Source organism: Lissotriton vulgaris, chromosome 2_1 (genome assembly GCF_964263255.1).
Source record: "Lissotriton vulgaris chromosome 2_1, aLisVul1.2, whole genome shotgun sequence".
NCBI lineage: Eukaryota > Metazoa > Chordata > Amphibia > Caudata > Salamandridae > Lissotriton > Lissotriton vulgaris.
In genome coordinates, this window is record NC_141687.1 from 2,006,270,669 (window position 1) to 2,006,286,497 (window position 15,829).

Below are 15,829 nucleotides of genomic sequence, written 5' to 3' on the forward strand. Positions count from 1 at the left end.
AGGAGGCCTTCCTAGCCACATCAGAATCGGGCCCTTAGTCTATATGAGGAATTTTCTTTCGCTGTAAATAATTCAAAAACCCTCATAGTATTTCGCTGAATGCTGGTGGAAAATCAAATGGGATCACATACCAAAATATTAAGGTTTGTGCTAAACAAAAACAAAAAGAGACTCTATATTTTCCATGAGTTAATTATCTAGGCTTAAGTGATGTGTAAGCCTGAGGGGGGCTTTCATTGAGCGTAAGACAGTTACTAGAAAGAGATGATGGAATGACTTAAGGCAAGGCATCTTAAACACAGAGTTCCTCAGGCTATCAATCCATTCTATTGTTTTGGAGCTCACTGTGCTATTTATAAGAAAGAAAGAGCCAACCTTCTACAAATCAGAATTGTTCCTTCACGAAAGACGAAATCTAGCCTGATTTGCTAGGCCGTGTAGCATGAAACAGGAGCATAAGGAAACAGGTGGATTGGGACTTATTTGACATCATCGGTGAAGTGCATCTTGCATCCCTATCATATACTGAGGTCTAGACACATACAGAGGAATGCTACTCTTGCATATACTAATTAAGACAACTAAAAAATGATTGTCCGATATGGTAGTGCCATCACACTATAAACACATGTGTTCTTCCACCATGTCCTGGGCCAGTGGTTGCAACACAACTTTTTTTTTTACAGAACTGTCAGGCCAGCGCTTTGGACTTTTATTTCCTGCTTGAAAGATGTTTGGGACCTCACTGCAGTGGTGCCTGAGGTGACCAACAAGTGTTGTCCTTTTACTGGCCAGAGTCTAGATGCTCATGCCAGACTGGGAACAGAAACAGGCACTGGCAACCCTGCTCAGAGGTGGGGGTTGGTGGGTGTACTACTGAAAACCTCCGGCCGTATTTGCTAGTGTCAAGCACAGCTGCTTCTTCTGTTACAGCGGGTTGATATTGCAGCTCTGCTGCAAAAAAGGCCCCCGGGTAAATAACTGATCCCCCTACCCTTCAGACCCACTAGGAAAATGCCCGGTGCCCGCTACGGCAAGTCCAACCCTGTATACGATCCATTGAAGTGTGATAATAGTTCGAAACATTACAAGCTCCCTTCCATCCAAAGGAGCTAATGCGATGTCTGTGAAAATCATCACTTCCTGACATTACTGGGAAAACCTACTCATATCAGAAAGTACCCAGAAAGGGTTTGATATGCGGAGTACCTCATATTACCACTTATTAATATTTACTTTTATTCTCTAAGGTACAAAACCTTTGAAAATTATAGGTATATCTTTTAGAGTTCAAAAGGGTTTGCAGAAAATAATTGAGTCCATTTACTGTGATCTTTCCGAGTAAGATATACCCTAACTCGAGAAATTAGAGGATGCACAGGTTTGTGAGTGCTCTAATAATCTCTGTAAAAAACTGGGCACACCTCCACACCTCTCTGCCGACTAAAAAGTACAATGAGCAGGCGACATCAGCACCAATTAAATTAATGCCTAAAGAAGATTCAGAGTATAGTTAACAAGGGGACCCGATCAAGTTGCTTTGGACCTCGGGTAATTACTTATTTTAAAGAACATAGGTCCTTAGCCTAACAATTGATAATGAAAACCTTTTCACATAGACTTCAATAAGAACTAACGGGAAAGGAAAATTTATTAACACAAATGCAAAAAGAATAAATCAGAATGAGAGCACCACAAAGATGAGTACAGCCTTCACGCTCCCAGGAACGGAAGACCATACGCCGCCTTCAGGAAACTCTACTTGAGCTCCTCGGAAATCAGCAGCCATTGCTTGCTGATCCCATCCTCCTTGATTCTATGGATAACGTGCCCGGCTGGGCACCAGGACAGTGAAATGGTCACACAAGACCACGATCCTCAATACCATTCTACAGGTCAACCCACATTTAGAAAATTGGCTACGATCCATCAAACACGGGCTTATGCTACAACGAGCCCTGCATAAGGCGTTAAAATCTAATCAGGCAATTATAGTTTTTAATCCTGAAGATGATCCCATTGTACTAGGAGCTAGGGATCGAAACGTCGACTTTCAAAACAGTACCGCAATTTATCCATTGTGTAAACTGTATTGTGGTAACTGCTAGGTAGACCTTACTGAAACTTGCATTATATTGTAAGCCGCCACTTGCTCCAACCTTTTTGCCTGATATTTTGTTTTCTTCTCATTCTTCTTCTGTCACGCTTGGTACAGGATTGTGACCTCACTTCATCTTCTTGGTGCTCTCATTCTGATTTATTCTTTTTGCATTTGTGTTAATAAATTTTCCTTTGTCCGGCTGGGCATTGGGAGACTATCCATAGTTCTTATTGAAGTTTATGTGAAAATGTTTTCATTATCAGTTGTTAGGCTAAGGACCTATTTTCTTTAAAATAAAGAAGATTCAGGCTTTCAAATAAAATTACGCTGTCGGTTTCTTTCAAAAGTAATGAAAAATGTATAATATCCCATCTGAAACTAATTTGTAGAAGGCCATCACCCATAAATCGGGCTTTCAAAGAAAACATAAGGGGGCTTCAGGTGTGAGCTCGATTTAAAAGACGTTGTTGAACTACTAAAATGGGTGCACATTCATCTAAATAAATGAGTTCCATAAAATTATAATCAAAGACATTTGAGTCAGTACATAGCTGTGATTATGCATGTTCACATACAATAACATTTTAACTTTGATCCATCAAATTTCAAGAGTTTTGGTACATGATCAGGAATATATTCAAGATTACAGAAAGCAAGTTTTTTAAATACTCTGCAGAAAGAGTATTACAATTGCTCTCCAGCTTTTGTACTACATTTTTTGAAGAGTGAATAGCCATAGCACAGTTGACAGATATTTTATTGATGTTTGTGGAGATGGTTTAGATCAACCTTGAGATAAAAGATCTGTTCATATTGTCACTTATATGCATTTTTTTTGTTACTTTATATGATGCTCCACAAATGATGATTTAATACGTGGAATACAGTATCAAGATTATTATAAAGAAAAATATTATTGAATAAAAAGTATTGTGTAATTGTAATAGTTGGTTCAAGATACATGCTACAAACAATTCAAAGGTATCGGATAGACAATAATGCAAAGAGATACAGGGCAGTTTGTGTGTTTTGTTCATAGCACAGTTGAAGCCTGCAATAAAAAAAGAATATCTACGAAAAAAAGAATTTGTAGACATAATCTGAAAACAATCACAATCAATCTTTAAAAAATACAAATAACACCTTATTTGCTACATTGCATGAAAATAGAAAGGAATGAATGGCATTTCTGCAATCCCATAACAAGATCAGCACAAATGCAGGTCCTCTAAACTGAATGTTTTAAGGAATGAGAGATGACAATGACTGTGAATACTGAGGGAAGTGTTCTGGTTGGGTTGAAAGGTGGGGTTTAAAGATGTACGTTGATGCAACCTCAATCCTTCTACAATAAAAATGACCAGCCTTAAATACACCACCGTAAAATAGAAACACTATCCTTCCTTCTGGTCCTACTCTCACTCGATTGAGGTACTTAGTAATTGTTGAAGATAAGAGATGGGCTTGTGGGACAATACTTCCCCGCCCGCGAGCAGCTTCAGTGATTCCAAAATGATTAGCATGCTCACCATTACTACTTGTTATAATACTTAGAGCGGTCCATGAGCCAGACACCATTTACCTTTACAGTTTAAATGAAAAAGGAATGCCTCTAGTCCGAATATTTAGTGTGGCAAATAAACAATTATCTGCCATTCTCCTCATCCAAGACTTATATCTGTGAAGAAAGATGTCATTTAGTGTATAAACTAGAATTTCCTTTCACTAGACTTATCCTCTGTAAAAAACAGAATTCCATTTATAAAAAGGTTCAAAAATAATTTCAAACTCCCCAAAAAATATCTACTGTTAAAATGGTTTCTAGATGAACTCTGCATTCAAAGTACCCATGTGTTGGTTAAGTGATAGCAAGTGTTCTTTAAATAAGCATATACATCATATAGTTAACCACTATAACGCATTTGGTACCTGAAAACTGGCAGTGAATAAGGCAATGAAGCTTGCAGTCAGAGTCAGCCAGCTCAATTTCCTATTCGCCATGCTGATAGGCCACATTGCTTCCCTTTGAACAGTGAAGGCTGCAAAGACAAAGAGTTTTCATCATAGTATCACACAACTCAGGAGTAAACCTAGAACTTTCACATTCAGATTGCATCCTTTTTGTCTGGCGCATGCAATTTCGAACGGACATTTGAGGTGGCCAAGCAGTGAAGCATTTTCCAACATCAGTTGCTTGTTGCAAATAATGTTTTCGATCTGACTGGTTGTTGCAAAAGTCATTGCAAAATTACACTGCGTCGGGATAAATGTACGAAGCATTGAAATAACGTGCTCTCTCTAAAGGCATCAACCTGTGCTCTGAACTTATTACAATCGAAATAAGAAAAGATCTGATCTGGTCGGTAGTGCACACCATCTGGAGTCTGCAGGAGGGGGTCGTTTCAACAGAAAGTCTAGGAGTTCGTTTTAGTTTTGATGTGATCCCCCAGAGAGTATCAGTGTGTACAGGCTTGTCTGACGAATGCTGTGCTAGACTGTGATATTTCAGTCAATATTTCACAGGTCAGAGACAAATGTTTAAGTAATGGAAAAATAAAATTGTTCATTTTGTCTAACTATATGTCAATCAGGGCTCAGGCACCAATCAGCTTCTCCAAATTGGAAAGAATTCACCATCTGCCACAAACTTCAATAAACATATGGGAACATTTGTCAAATGGGTTCATTTTGAGAGCAGGTAAATAAAATATTGAAATATGTCCCGTGGCTGGGCTAATCACTTTATATTCACATTTAAATGTATATAAGATATAGAAATGTTGCTAAAAGCATTCTATATAGTGTCATACATATATATAGTCCAAGAAAATGTTTGTCTCCTCTAACATAGAAGAACTAGCCATACCAAATGAGAACTATTTGCAATAGCGTGACAGATATTTTTGTGAGTTTTGTGAGTTTGCTTTACACATTTTTAGAAGTACATCACAAATAAGAACCACTAAAAATGAAAAGACAAAGAGACAACCTAACCTTTCATAGTCTAATGGTAGACTTGCTGATATTAAAAGCACCACAGGTGCTTTGAAACTAAATGACGAAAAAGTAAACTCAGTGAAGATCATATTGAGTAGAAGATACAATTGCAGATTACAAAAAAAATGTTTTATTAGGAAAGAAAGGTATTTTGCTATACAAATCGGAAAAGCTAATTATTGGTCTAAAAAGCTATTCCAGGCCTTACAGCTATTAAGTGATCTAGGATGTATGATTCGGGGTCCAACCCCATGTCTGGAATTGTCTAAAGAATTCAATATGCTTTAGAAATTATCCTAATATACTGGAACACATCTAGCTGTCAACCTTGCAGGGAAGTACCCAAGGGAATCCTAGCGCTCATGGAGCAAACTGGGTGATACCTTAAAAAGAAATCTGCAAAAATCCTATTAATTATATAATGGAATGTATCTGGGCTCAGGAGTACTAGAAACAACAGCAAAGCATTATAATTTATGCAGGGAGGTCAACTGCTCTGCTTGCAAGAAACCTGGTCACAGTCCCCCATCACTAATTACAGGCTTCTCAGAATTCCAAAACCTTGACAAAAAGACCAACATGTTCGGCAGATCTTCTGGAGGACTTCTACCTATGTTAACCTGGTGTTGGTCATAACAGTAAAAATCAATCTAACCACGGATATGGCACAAGCTGTATTACTGACAAGTTTGAAGCTGAATGGGCATACGATATCAATATTGCTAATAAATGTGTATTTCACTTGTAAAGATAGTCTGAGGCTAAATACGATGAGAGAACTTGTGGGTATCATGGAAGAGTTAACCTACGCCTATCCCACTAGCGAGATATTCATCACTGGTGACTTCAGTACTCACAAGATAGGGGCTAAGCATGTGGTTAAATCTCCTGTCGATCCTGTAGGTATCATTCTAAACATATTCCTTAACACATCAACTGAAGTCCGCACAAGACGGATTCTCATTGGTAAAAATGCTCAAATCATACAATAACTTCTCAACATTGAATTATGTGTTCATAACTAATGTTGTCTCGGACCAACTGACGGAATTCTAAATAAAACAGTAGCAGTCCAGCGACAATCTCCCATTATCTGCCTTGATATCTCCGCAGTCACTCAGCCATTACACACTAAGCACTTTGGGGTCTCCAACTTGGGAAGAAATTTACAATCTCCTAAGAAGAGTGTGATGGAACAAAATAGACACCTAGAACTTCGCAAACTGAAAAGACAACTGACAGCTGGAGAACACGAGGTGTTCTGGAGCCAATATCTTCTCGCACTGGCCAGTAACTGAAACGGCGTTGTATCAACTACCCCAAGGATGAACAACCAGTATATAGAAAGTTACCAAGGTATAGTGTAGTGTAGTTCCTATTTTCCCTATAGGCCCTGCGCATTGGAATAACATAAACAGCAGTGTAGACGTAGAAGTGCGGTATCCAGGTCTCTACTGACTGTTAGACTTAATTGGGTTTGTACCAACTAGCTCAGAGGTCACTGGAAACTTTCTTGACTGAATAGGAAGTGATCAGCTCCCCTGGCTCAGACAAGAAGGGATTCAGTTTTCCAACAACCCCATAAACATGACAACTTTGCTACTTAGAATAAGAGTCAATCTCTAGAGTCGTGTGAAACAATAGACAGCTATTTCACTCAGTCAGTTGTGCAAGAATTACTTTCACCAGGATGCAGAGAATAGAGAGACGGGCGTTTTCAATAAAATATATTAATTATTGAACAGTCTTTCTTCTCATGCAAGAGAAATGAATTGCCACAATTGCAAGACTTGTTATTATAGAAAGTGCGTACAGTAAAAGGAGGATTGAGAAATAATACTGTAAAAGCATTGATATGGTTTCTTAGCCATACAATAGTTAAAATGAATAAAATATATACATTCATATATACATTTAGCTAACGTCCTCAACTGGTGCTTCTAACTACGCCTACCCCAGTGTACCTGACCTAAGCCTAATACTTGGGAGGGAGTAAGTAGAAGTTTAAGTTAAGTTGGTTTTGCCAAGGGTTTGCTTCAAGAATTCTCTCTAAGGGTTTAGTCAACACTGTACCTCTGGAATAGAATGTTGGAGGTCTTGTATCTCCTCTCAGGACTCGATATCCCAGTTTACCCGCAAGGGTAGGCTGGAAACGCCGGAGCTGGATTTTCACGGCAGGAGAAAAGACAGCGTCTTTCTCAGCGCGTCAAGAAGTAGGAGGGGCAGCGTCCGTGGGCTTCTCGCATCTGCTGGGCTCTGCAATGGACAGCTGTTCTGCTCCTGTATTCTCTACCACCATCGCTGTATTTGCTTAAGGCAACGTTGGTATTATTTATACCTGGAAGGTGCCTTGTTTGACGTAAGCTTTTGGACATAAGACGTCAATAAAGATGTCACTAAGAACTGGTCGTTCTTACAGTGCTCATTAGAGTTCTATTACTAATGAAAACAAAGCAAGTGGGGCTTTCCCAGGTTGCTGGGGGTTTTATCTGTTGAAAGAACTCGGTGTGTAATCTAGGAATCTAAGATAGTGGCTTCTGCTGTGTCATATACTGTAATGAGCTGCAGAGGCGAGTTTCTGAAATATGGCTCTGATCTAAGCATGGGCGGAAAATCCGTTACGCTCGCGGATTTTGCGGATTTTCGGGAAATCCGCAATCCGCGAGATTTGCGGATTTCCCGCAAAATCCGCAAATTCGCACGCAGCGGATTTTTTTGGCGGCGCGCGGCGTTGGTGATACAATTTTTGCGGCGCGCGGCGTTTATCATCGTTTGCCGAGTTGTTTTTTTCGATAGTTTGCGAGTGCTGCGCCATTTTGGATCTTGCTGTGTGATCCCGCGGGAATTGGCGAGCGCGATTACGTCATCGCGGCTTGCCAGCGATAGTTTGTCAACGCGAGTACGGCGAGATCACGTCTCGCGGTACTTCGCAATTGCGAGATTTGAGATGCGGCGAGCGAAAATATAAATTTGCAATTCTGCACAAGAAATCCACCAGCAAGCAGCATAAACCTTCTAGAAATGATGATTTTTATGTGAATAACTCCTTAGTTTGACATTTGCCTGCACTTTTTTAGCGAGGAGTCCATTTTGGGGAGGGGGGCAGGGGGGTGGGAGGAAGGAAGTGCCCCATAGTCTTCAACTTCCTGTTCCTGTTCAGCAGGCTCCTCCCAGTGCTTTGTCCATCTCCTGGTCACTTTTCATTTGGATGTGGACCTGGAAGGATTACTTTTTGTGGATGCTGCTGGATCTTTGGATTTGAGGCCTTTTTGACTTTCTTTGGATCACTGTTGGATTAGAAATTTTACAAGTAAGTTTGTTTGGGGCATTACAGTTGCTGCAACTAAAATTTTGGGATTTTCGATTTTTGGGCTGTTTTGGGGCCTTTTGCCCAGGGGTACTCAGTGGTGGGTGGACTGATTCTTTCTGTGGGTTGTCTTGAACTTAAACATCATGGAGGCCATAGATGAATTGGGATTGTGCTGATTTTTCTGTGTTTTTCGATTTTTTTTTTTTGTAAAATTTTGTGTTTTTCGATTTTTGACCTGTTGTTGGGGCCTTGACCAGGGGTAGTGAGTGGTGCATGGGCCTAGTCTTTCTGTGGGCTGTCTTGAATTTAAACATCATGGAGGCCATGGATGGAATGGGATTGTGCTGATTTTGCAGTGTTTTTCGATTTTTGGGCCTGTACTTGTGGCCTTTTCACCAGGGGTATTTGAGTCTAGCATGGGCCTAGTCTTTCTGTGGGCTGTCTTGAATTTAAACATCATGGAGGCCATGGATGGAATGGGATTGTGCTGATTTTGCAGTGTTTTTCGATTTTTGGGGGTGTTCATGGGGAGGGACATGCCATGTGGCTGGTGGCCATTTTGAGTGCAGCTACAGGCACTGGCCATGTGCTGGCAGGCAAGTGGCCATTTTGAATGCAGGCTTTGTTGTTAGGCCTCCAACCATTTTGCCTACTTTTCAACCTTTATTTATGCCCAGGGGTAGTGAGTCTTGCATGGGCCTAGTATTTCTGTGGGTTGTCTTGAATTTAAACATCATGGAGGCCATGGATTGAATGGGATTGTGCTGATTTTGCAGTGTTTTTCGATTTTTGGGCCTGTACTTGTGGCCTTTTCACCAGGGGTATTTGAGTCTAGCATGGGCCTAGTCTTTCTGTGGGCTGTCTTGAATTTAAACATCATGGAGGCCATGGATTGAATGGGATTGTGCTGATTTTGCAGTGTTTTTCGATTTTTGGGCCTGTACTTGTGGCCTTTTCACCAGGGGTATTTGAGTCTAGCATGGGCCTAGTCTTTCTGTGGGCTGTCTTGAATTTAAACATCATGGAGGCCATGGATGGAATGGGATTGTGCTGATTTTGCAGTGTTTTTCGATTTTTGGGCCTGTACTTGTGGCCTTTTCACCAGGGGTATTTGAGTCTAGCATGGGCCTAGTCTTTCTGTGGGCTGTCTTGAATTTAAACATCATGGAGGCCATGGATGGAAGGATTGTGCTGATTTTGCAGTGTTTTTCGATTTTTGGGGGTGTTCATGGGGAGGGACATGCCATGTGGCTGGTGGCCATTTTGAGTGCAGCTACAGGCACTGGCCATGTGCTGGCAGGCAAGTGGCCATTTTGAATGCAGGCTTTGTTGTTAGGCCTCCAACCATTTTGCCTACTTTTCAACCTTTATTTATGCCCAGGGGTAGTGAGTCTTGCATGGGCCTAGTATTTCTGTGGGTTGTCTTGAATTTAAACATCATGGAGGCCATGGATTGAATGGGATTGTGCTGATTTTGCAGTGTTTTTCGATTTTTGGGCCTGTACTTGTGGCCTTTTCACCAGGGGTATTTGAGTCTAGCATGGGCCTAGTCTTTCTGTGGGCTGTCTTGAATTTAAACATCATGGAGGCCATGGATGGAATGGGATTGTGCTGATTTTGCAGTGTTTTTTTATTTTTGGGCCTGTACTTGTGGCCTTTTCACCAGGGGTATTTGAGTCTAGCATGGGCCTAGTCTTTCTGTGGGCTGTCTTGAATTTAAACATCATGGAGGCCATGGATGGAATGGGATTGTGCTGATTTTGCAGTGTTTTTCGATTTTTGGGGGTGTTCATGGGGAGGGACATGCCATGTGGCTGGTGGCCATTTTTTAGTGCAGCTACAGGCACTGGCCATGTGCTGGCAGGCAAGTGGCCATTTTGAATGCAGGCTTTGTTGTTAGGCCTCCAACCATTTTGCCTACTTTTCAACCTTTATTTATGCCCAGGGGTAGTGAGTCTTGCATGGGCCTAGTATTTCTGTGGGTTGTCTTGAATTTAAACATCATGGAGGCCATGGATTGAATGGGATTGTGCTGATTTTGCAGTGTTTTTCGATTTTTGGGCCTGTACTTGTGGCCTTTTCACCAGGGGTATTTGAGTCTAGCATGGGCCTAGTCTTTCTGTGGGCTGTCTTGAATTTAAACATCATGGAGGCCAAGGATTGAATGGGATTGTGCTGATTTTGCAGTGTTTTTCGATTTTTGGGCCTGTACTTGTGGCCTTTTCACCAGGGGTATTTGAGTCTAGCATGGGCCTAGTCTTTCTGTGGGCTGTCTTGAATTTAAACATCATGGAGGCCATGGATGGAATGGGATTGTGCTGATTTTGCAGTGTTTTTCGATTTTTGGGCCTGTATTTGTGGCCTTTTCACCAGGGGTATTTGATTTTGAGTCTAGCATGGGCCTAGTCTTTCTGTGGGCTGTCTTGAATTTAAACATCATGGAGGCCATGGATGCAATGGGATTGTGCTGATTTTGCAGTGTTTTTCGATTTTTGGGGGTGTTCATGGGGAGGGACATGCCATGTGGCTGGTGGCCATTTTGAGTGCAGCTACAGGCACTGGCCATGTGCTGGCAGGCAAGTGGCCATTTTGAATGCAGGCTTTGTTGTTAGGCCTCCAACCATTTTGCCTACTTTTCAACCTTTATTTATGCCCAGGGGTAGTGAGTCTTGCATGGGCCTAGTATTTCTGTGGGTTGTCTTGAATTTAAACATCATGGAGGCCATGGATTGAATGGGATTGTGCTGATTTTGCAGTGTTTTTCGATTTTTGGGGGTGTTCATGGGGAGGGACATGCCATGTGGCTGGTGGCCATTTTGAGTGCAGCTACAGGCACTGGCCATGTGCTGGCAGGCAAGTGGCCATTTTAAATGCAGGCTTTGTTGTTAGGCCTCCAACCATTTTGCCTACTTTTCAACCTTTATTTATGCCCAGGGGTAGTGAGTCTTGCATGGGCCTAGTCTTTCTGTGGGTTGTCTTGAATTTAAACATTATGGAGGGCATGGATGGATTGGGATTGTGCTGATTTTGCAGTGTTTTTGATTTTTTTGTGCTCTATAACTGAACTGATGTTCCTCTGTCTTCCATTTTTTTTAGGTGCACAAGACTCAAGAGAACCACCAGTGCCAGGAAGAAGTCCTGCAGCGGTGTGTGTGTGCAGCATAACGTCACGCGACGTCACGTCTGGCCTCAGACAACTCTACAATTCGTGCAACTGCGGCCTGCTGTCTGACCTGCTCTGAAGAAGATGGCCCCGCCCCCAAAGAAAGTTCTCCGTAGCTCCTCTAGCAAGAAAGTTGCTAGTAAGGAGCAGAAGAAGCAAGTTACCAAGGAGGCTGGTGTGCCACCCGCCACTTTTTTTGGGAGCAAAAAAAAAAGTACGCCTGCAGCAGCAGGATCTGCTGGGGACCAAGCTGAGAGCAGCACCCCTGCTCCATTGGGTTCAGTGCCTCCACCACCACGCCAACTTAAGTCAAAGCCCTTGAGTGCTTCAGAGGCAGTCAGTGTACTTCTCCAATCACCATCGACCAGTGATGTTGGCTCATCGCAAGAAAGTAGCAGCAATGTCCCTGAATCAACACAGGTTGTTGTAACTCATCTGACAAGTGTTGAACAACCACAGCCGCAACAACAACACCATGTGCAAGTACACGCCCAAGTACATGTGGAAGGAGAGGCAGCAAAAGGAGATGCGCAAGCAAAGGTGCATGGAGGTTCACAAGTGCCCACAATAGTTGTTCCTCCCGAAGTAGGGGCACATTTGGAAATCGACAATGAAGCCGAGGTATCATTGGAAGCCACTCCTCCTGATGATCATTCATTGTCTTCCACATCCCTAGCAAGGAAAAGATCAAGGGGGGTGTCTACATCTTCTTCAAGCCCACCTCGTTCTGATGCAAGTGATCTGTCTTGGGAACCACAACTGCGGTCTGACAGTGAGGCACACCATGATCTGACACCGGTACCTAAGCGTAAAAGGAAGGTCGTCCAAAAACTCAAACCTATGGAGTGTGATGAGGCTCAACAAGAAGTGACAGATACTGCTGGTGATGAAGCCTCTCACGATGACGACGAGCCAGTCATCACAAAGGTCACTGCAGCCCCACCGGGCATGCAGCAAAGAGACATTTTGACCCTATCCCGAGAAGCTGCTGAGCGTGATGATGATGTCGGCGAGGAGGCAATGGAAATGGAATCATTAGATTTGGAGTTAAGTAGTACACCAAAACCTACCGCTTCCATATTTCTTCGCAAGAAGGTACCCACCTCGTCCTCGACCTCAATTCGTGGTGGTGAAAGTGCAAAACGTACTGAAGTTCGGCAATCCACATCCTCCACTTCATCTGTCATTAGCAGCAGGACCACCACCACCAGTATCGCCGCCTCCTCCGGCCCCCGAAGACATTTCAAGTCTCCAGTTTGGGACTTCTTTGGTGTTTGCCCAAAAAAGGAAAACGTAGCCATTTGTAGCCTTTGTAAGCTTCGATTTAGTCGTGGTAAGCTTGGTTCTAACTATGGTACCGGAGGCCAGAGAGGTCATCTTGAGAGAAGGCACGCTGTCCAATGGTTTCCGCACCTAGAGGCGGTCAAGAAAGCCGGAATTGCACGTAATGAAAACGTTGATTTGTCATCTGCTGATGACGAGGAGGTAGAAGAAGACGATTCAAACACTTCACTTACACCCAGTTCCCATGTCAGCAGCACACCCCATGGGAGCCACACTAAGAGTGTGGGAGAGAGTGAGACATCAATGCGGAAAAGTTCATCAGCGAGCGTAACTGGGTCGAAGAGATCATCATCATCCCGTAAATCATTGGTCCAGGGCAACATTAAAAAGATGTTGTTTACAGAAGCGCAATATGAACGCAACCACCCAATGACCCGTCTGTATAACACTAAGCTGGCTAAAATGCTAGCTCTGGACCTTCTCCCTTTTTCTTTTGTAGAAGGGGTTGGTTTTCTAGAATTAGTGACAGCGCTCTGCCCTAAATGGAAGGTTCCTAGCCGGTTCTATTTTGCCCGAGTTGCGGTTCCAGCACTACATGAAGATGTTCTGAAGGTGATTGGGGCAGCTTTGCAGAAGAGTGCTGTTCACACTATACATCTGACAACAGACATGTGGACCAGTGGCGCAGGCGCTGATTACATGTGCATCACTGCACACTGGGTCTCTTTTTCAGGGGCTAAAGCAAAGCTAAACTCAGGTGTTGACACTAACATTGTTTTTAAAGGTGCTCGGAAACATGCAACACTAGCCATGTTTGGTTTGGAGAAACGTCACACAGCAGAAAACATTTTGGATGTCTTTAACACAAAGGTCCTTAACTGTCTGTCCCCACTAAAACGCAAGGTTGGTTATGTTTCCACGGACAATGGCGCCAATATAGTTAAGGCCATGAGGGACGGTTACTATTTCAGAGTGCCGTGTTTGGCGCACTGTATAAACCTGGTTGTCCAAAAATTCTTGGGTAATAAACGCAGTGCAGCGTACAGTGTATTGGAGAACTGCCGAAAAATTTGCAAGCATTTCAGGCATTCTTTTAAGGCCCGGAAGCAGCTGAGGAGCCTGCTATATCAATGTCAAATGCCAGTGAAAGCACTCATCCAGGAGGTGGTAACACGTTGGAACTCAACCTTCTACATGCTTGAGCGTCTGTATGAGCAGTATACGGAACTCGATCAATATTTCTTGAAAGAGGGTATAGAGGAGCTGAGGATGGGTGGGCCGCAATGGAACATAGTTGAAAGCCTAACACGCATGCTTCGTCCTTTTGAGGTCTTCACGCGTGCAGTCAGCAAGGAGGACTCTAATTTGGGAAAAGCTATCCCATTGTTGTACATGCTGGAGGACCAACTGAAGGAGGTGTGTTCTGTGTTTGGAAAAGATGACAAAAAGAAAGACTCTTTGCTTCTGGCTGAGCAATTATTAGAGCTCCTACAAGGTGATGAACGTCTTAAAAAGATCCACTCAGAACAGCATTACATTTGTGCTACTATTCTGGATCCACGCTACAAAAAGGCGCTGGCAGGCAGAGCATTCTTTCCTTTTGGTGATGAAGATGTTACAAAGTACAAACGTTGGCTAGCCTTGTCAGCCAAGAAGTTTGAAACAGAACGGCTGGAAATTGAAGGAAATGGCAGTACATCAGCAGGCCATCCCCAGTCAAAACAATCCACTTCTGCACCTGTGGCTGTGGCACAAGTGACCTCTCAGCCGTTAAAGACACCGGCAACCGGATCATCTGCACGAAAGACAACAGAAACATTGGAGGCTGAAGAGGATTGGCTAGCTCTGCGTGGGTTTGGTTCTCAAAAGGTCAGAGGCACAGCAAGAGCTACGCAAAGTGGAGGAACCTTGGAGGAGGACCTTGAGTCGATGGTGAAGGACTATCTGAATGACTCCACAGAGGTCTATGTTAATTCTGACCCATTGGCGTATTGGCATGGGAAAAAAGAATTGTGGCCACAGCTCACCAACCTGGCTTTAAACTACTTGTCTTGCCCACTCGCAAGTGTGTCTTCTGAACGGGTTTTCAGTGCGGCTGGTGGGATTGTAACTCCCAAACGGAGCCGCCTCTCGCCCAAAAATGTGGAGAGGTTAACAATGATCAAGATGAATCAGCACCTCATACCACCAGATTTCAGAGTACGAGAGAGCGTGCCGGATGAAGAGGAGGTGGCCAGCAACATAGATGAGGGAATTTCTACTCTGTCAGGTGGCACTGACCTCACCCTGGCTGAATTCGCAGAGTATGATGACGAAGCCTTATTCTTATTCCTGGACCGTGATACCGACTTCGAGCCCTGAAAATGAGACAACGAATCAATAACTTTCTTTTTCATCCTTATTCACTTTTATTCCTGTGTGTCTGTCTTTCTTTGTTGTGCACAGTTAATATAATTCAAACTTTAATCAGATAATCACAAAAACAAGCCCATCAGCAGAACTGTCTTCACTTGTTTGCTAATTTATTTGAAGGTGCCGCAGTCTGCATTCCTCAGGTTCACAAGTTCAGAAGAACATGCTCCTCTATCCTCCTCCTCCAGACTCCTATTTCCATCAAAGCAGAGGGCTGGTTTACGCCCAATGAAGAAAGACTCAGCACTTGTGGGGGTGTTGTTCTACCTCTTTGCAGGTGAGTTGACGGGTCTGGGGCCATTGCTGGGAAGCACTAAAAGTGGTTTGGACCAAATCCGAGGGGGGAAATTTTTTGTGTTTTTGATGACTTGCTTGCCTTTGAGGTGCTCTTAGGGGGGGTTCCGTCTGTTTGTGGGTGAGTTTCGTGGTCTGAGAGCATTGCTGGGACACTCTAATCTTGATTGCATTTGCTTTTCAGGAAATCCGTCGTGCCAACCCCGACTTATGGCCTAGCTACGCAGCGCGTTTGGACCGAAGGCCCAGAAATATTGCAAGTATGAGA

At 43.1% G+C, this 15,829-nt stretch overlaps 1 protein-coding gene across 1 annotated transcript in view; it reads right to left on the bottom strand.

The window, feature by feature from the left end:
• ADAMTSL3 (ADAMTS like 3) overlaps positions 1-15,829 on the bottom strand; it is a 2,358,716-nt gene that overhangs the window by 2,263,926 nt on the left and 78,961 nt on the right. The window contains exon 2 of the mRNA XM_086958228.1: positions 4,031-4,140. Within this exon, the coding sequence (XP_086814354.1) occupies positions 4,031-4,117 (87 nt within the window). The 5' untranslated portion in view covers positions 4,118-4,140. The remainder of the gene's footprint in view (positions 1-4,030; positions 4,141-15,829) is intronic.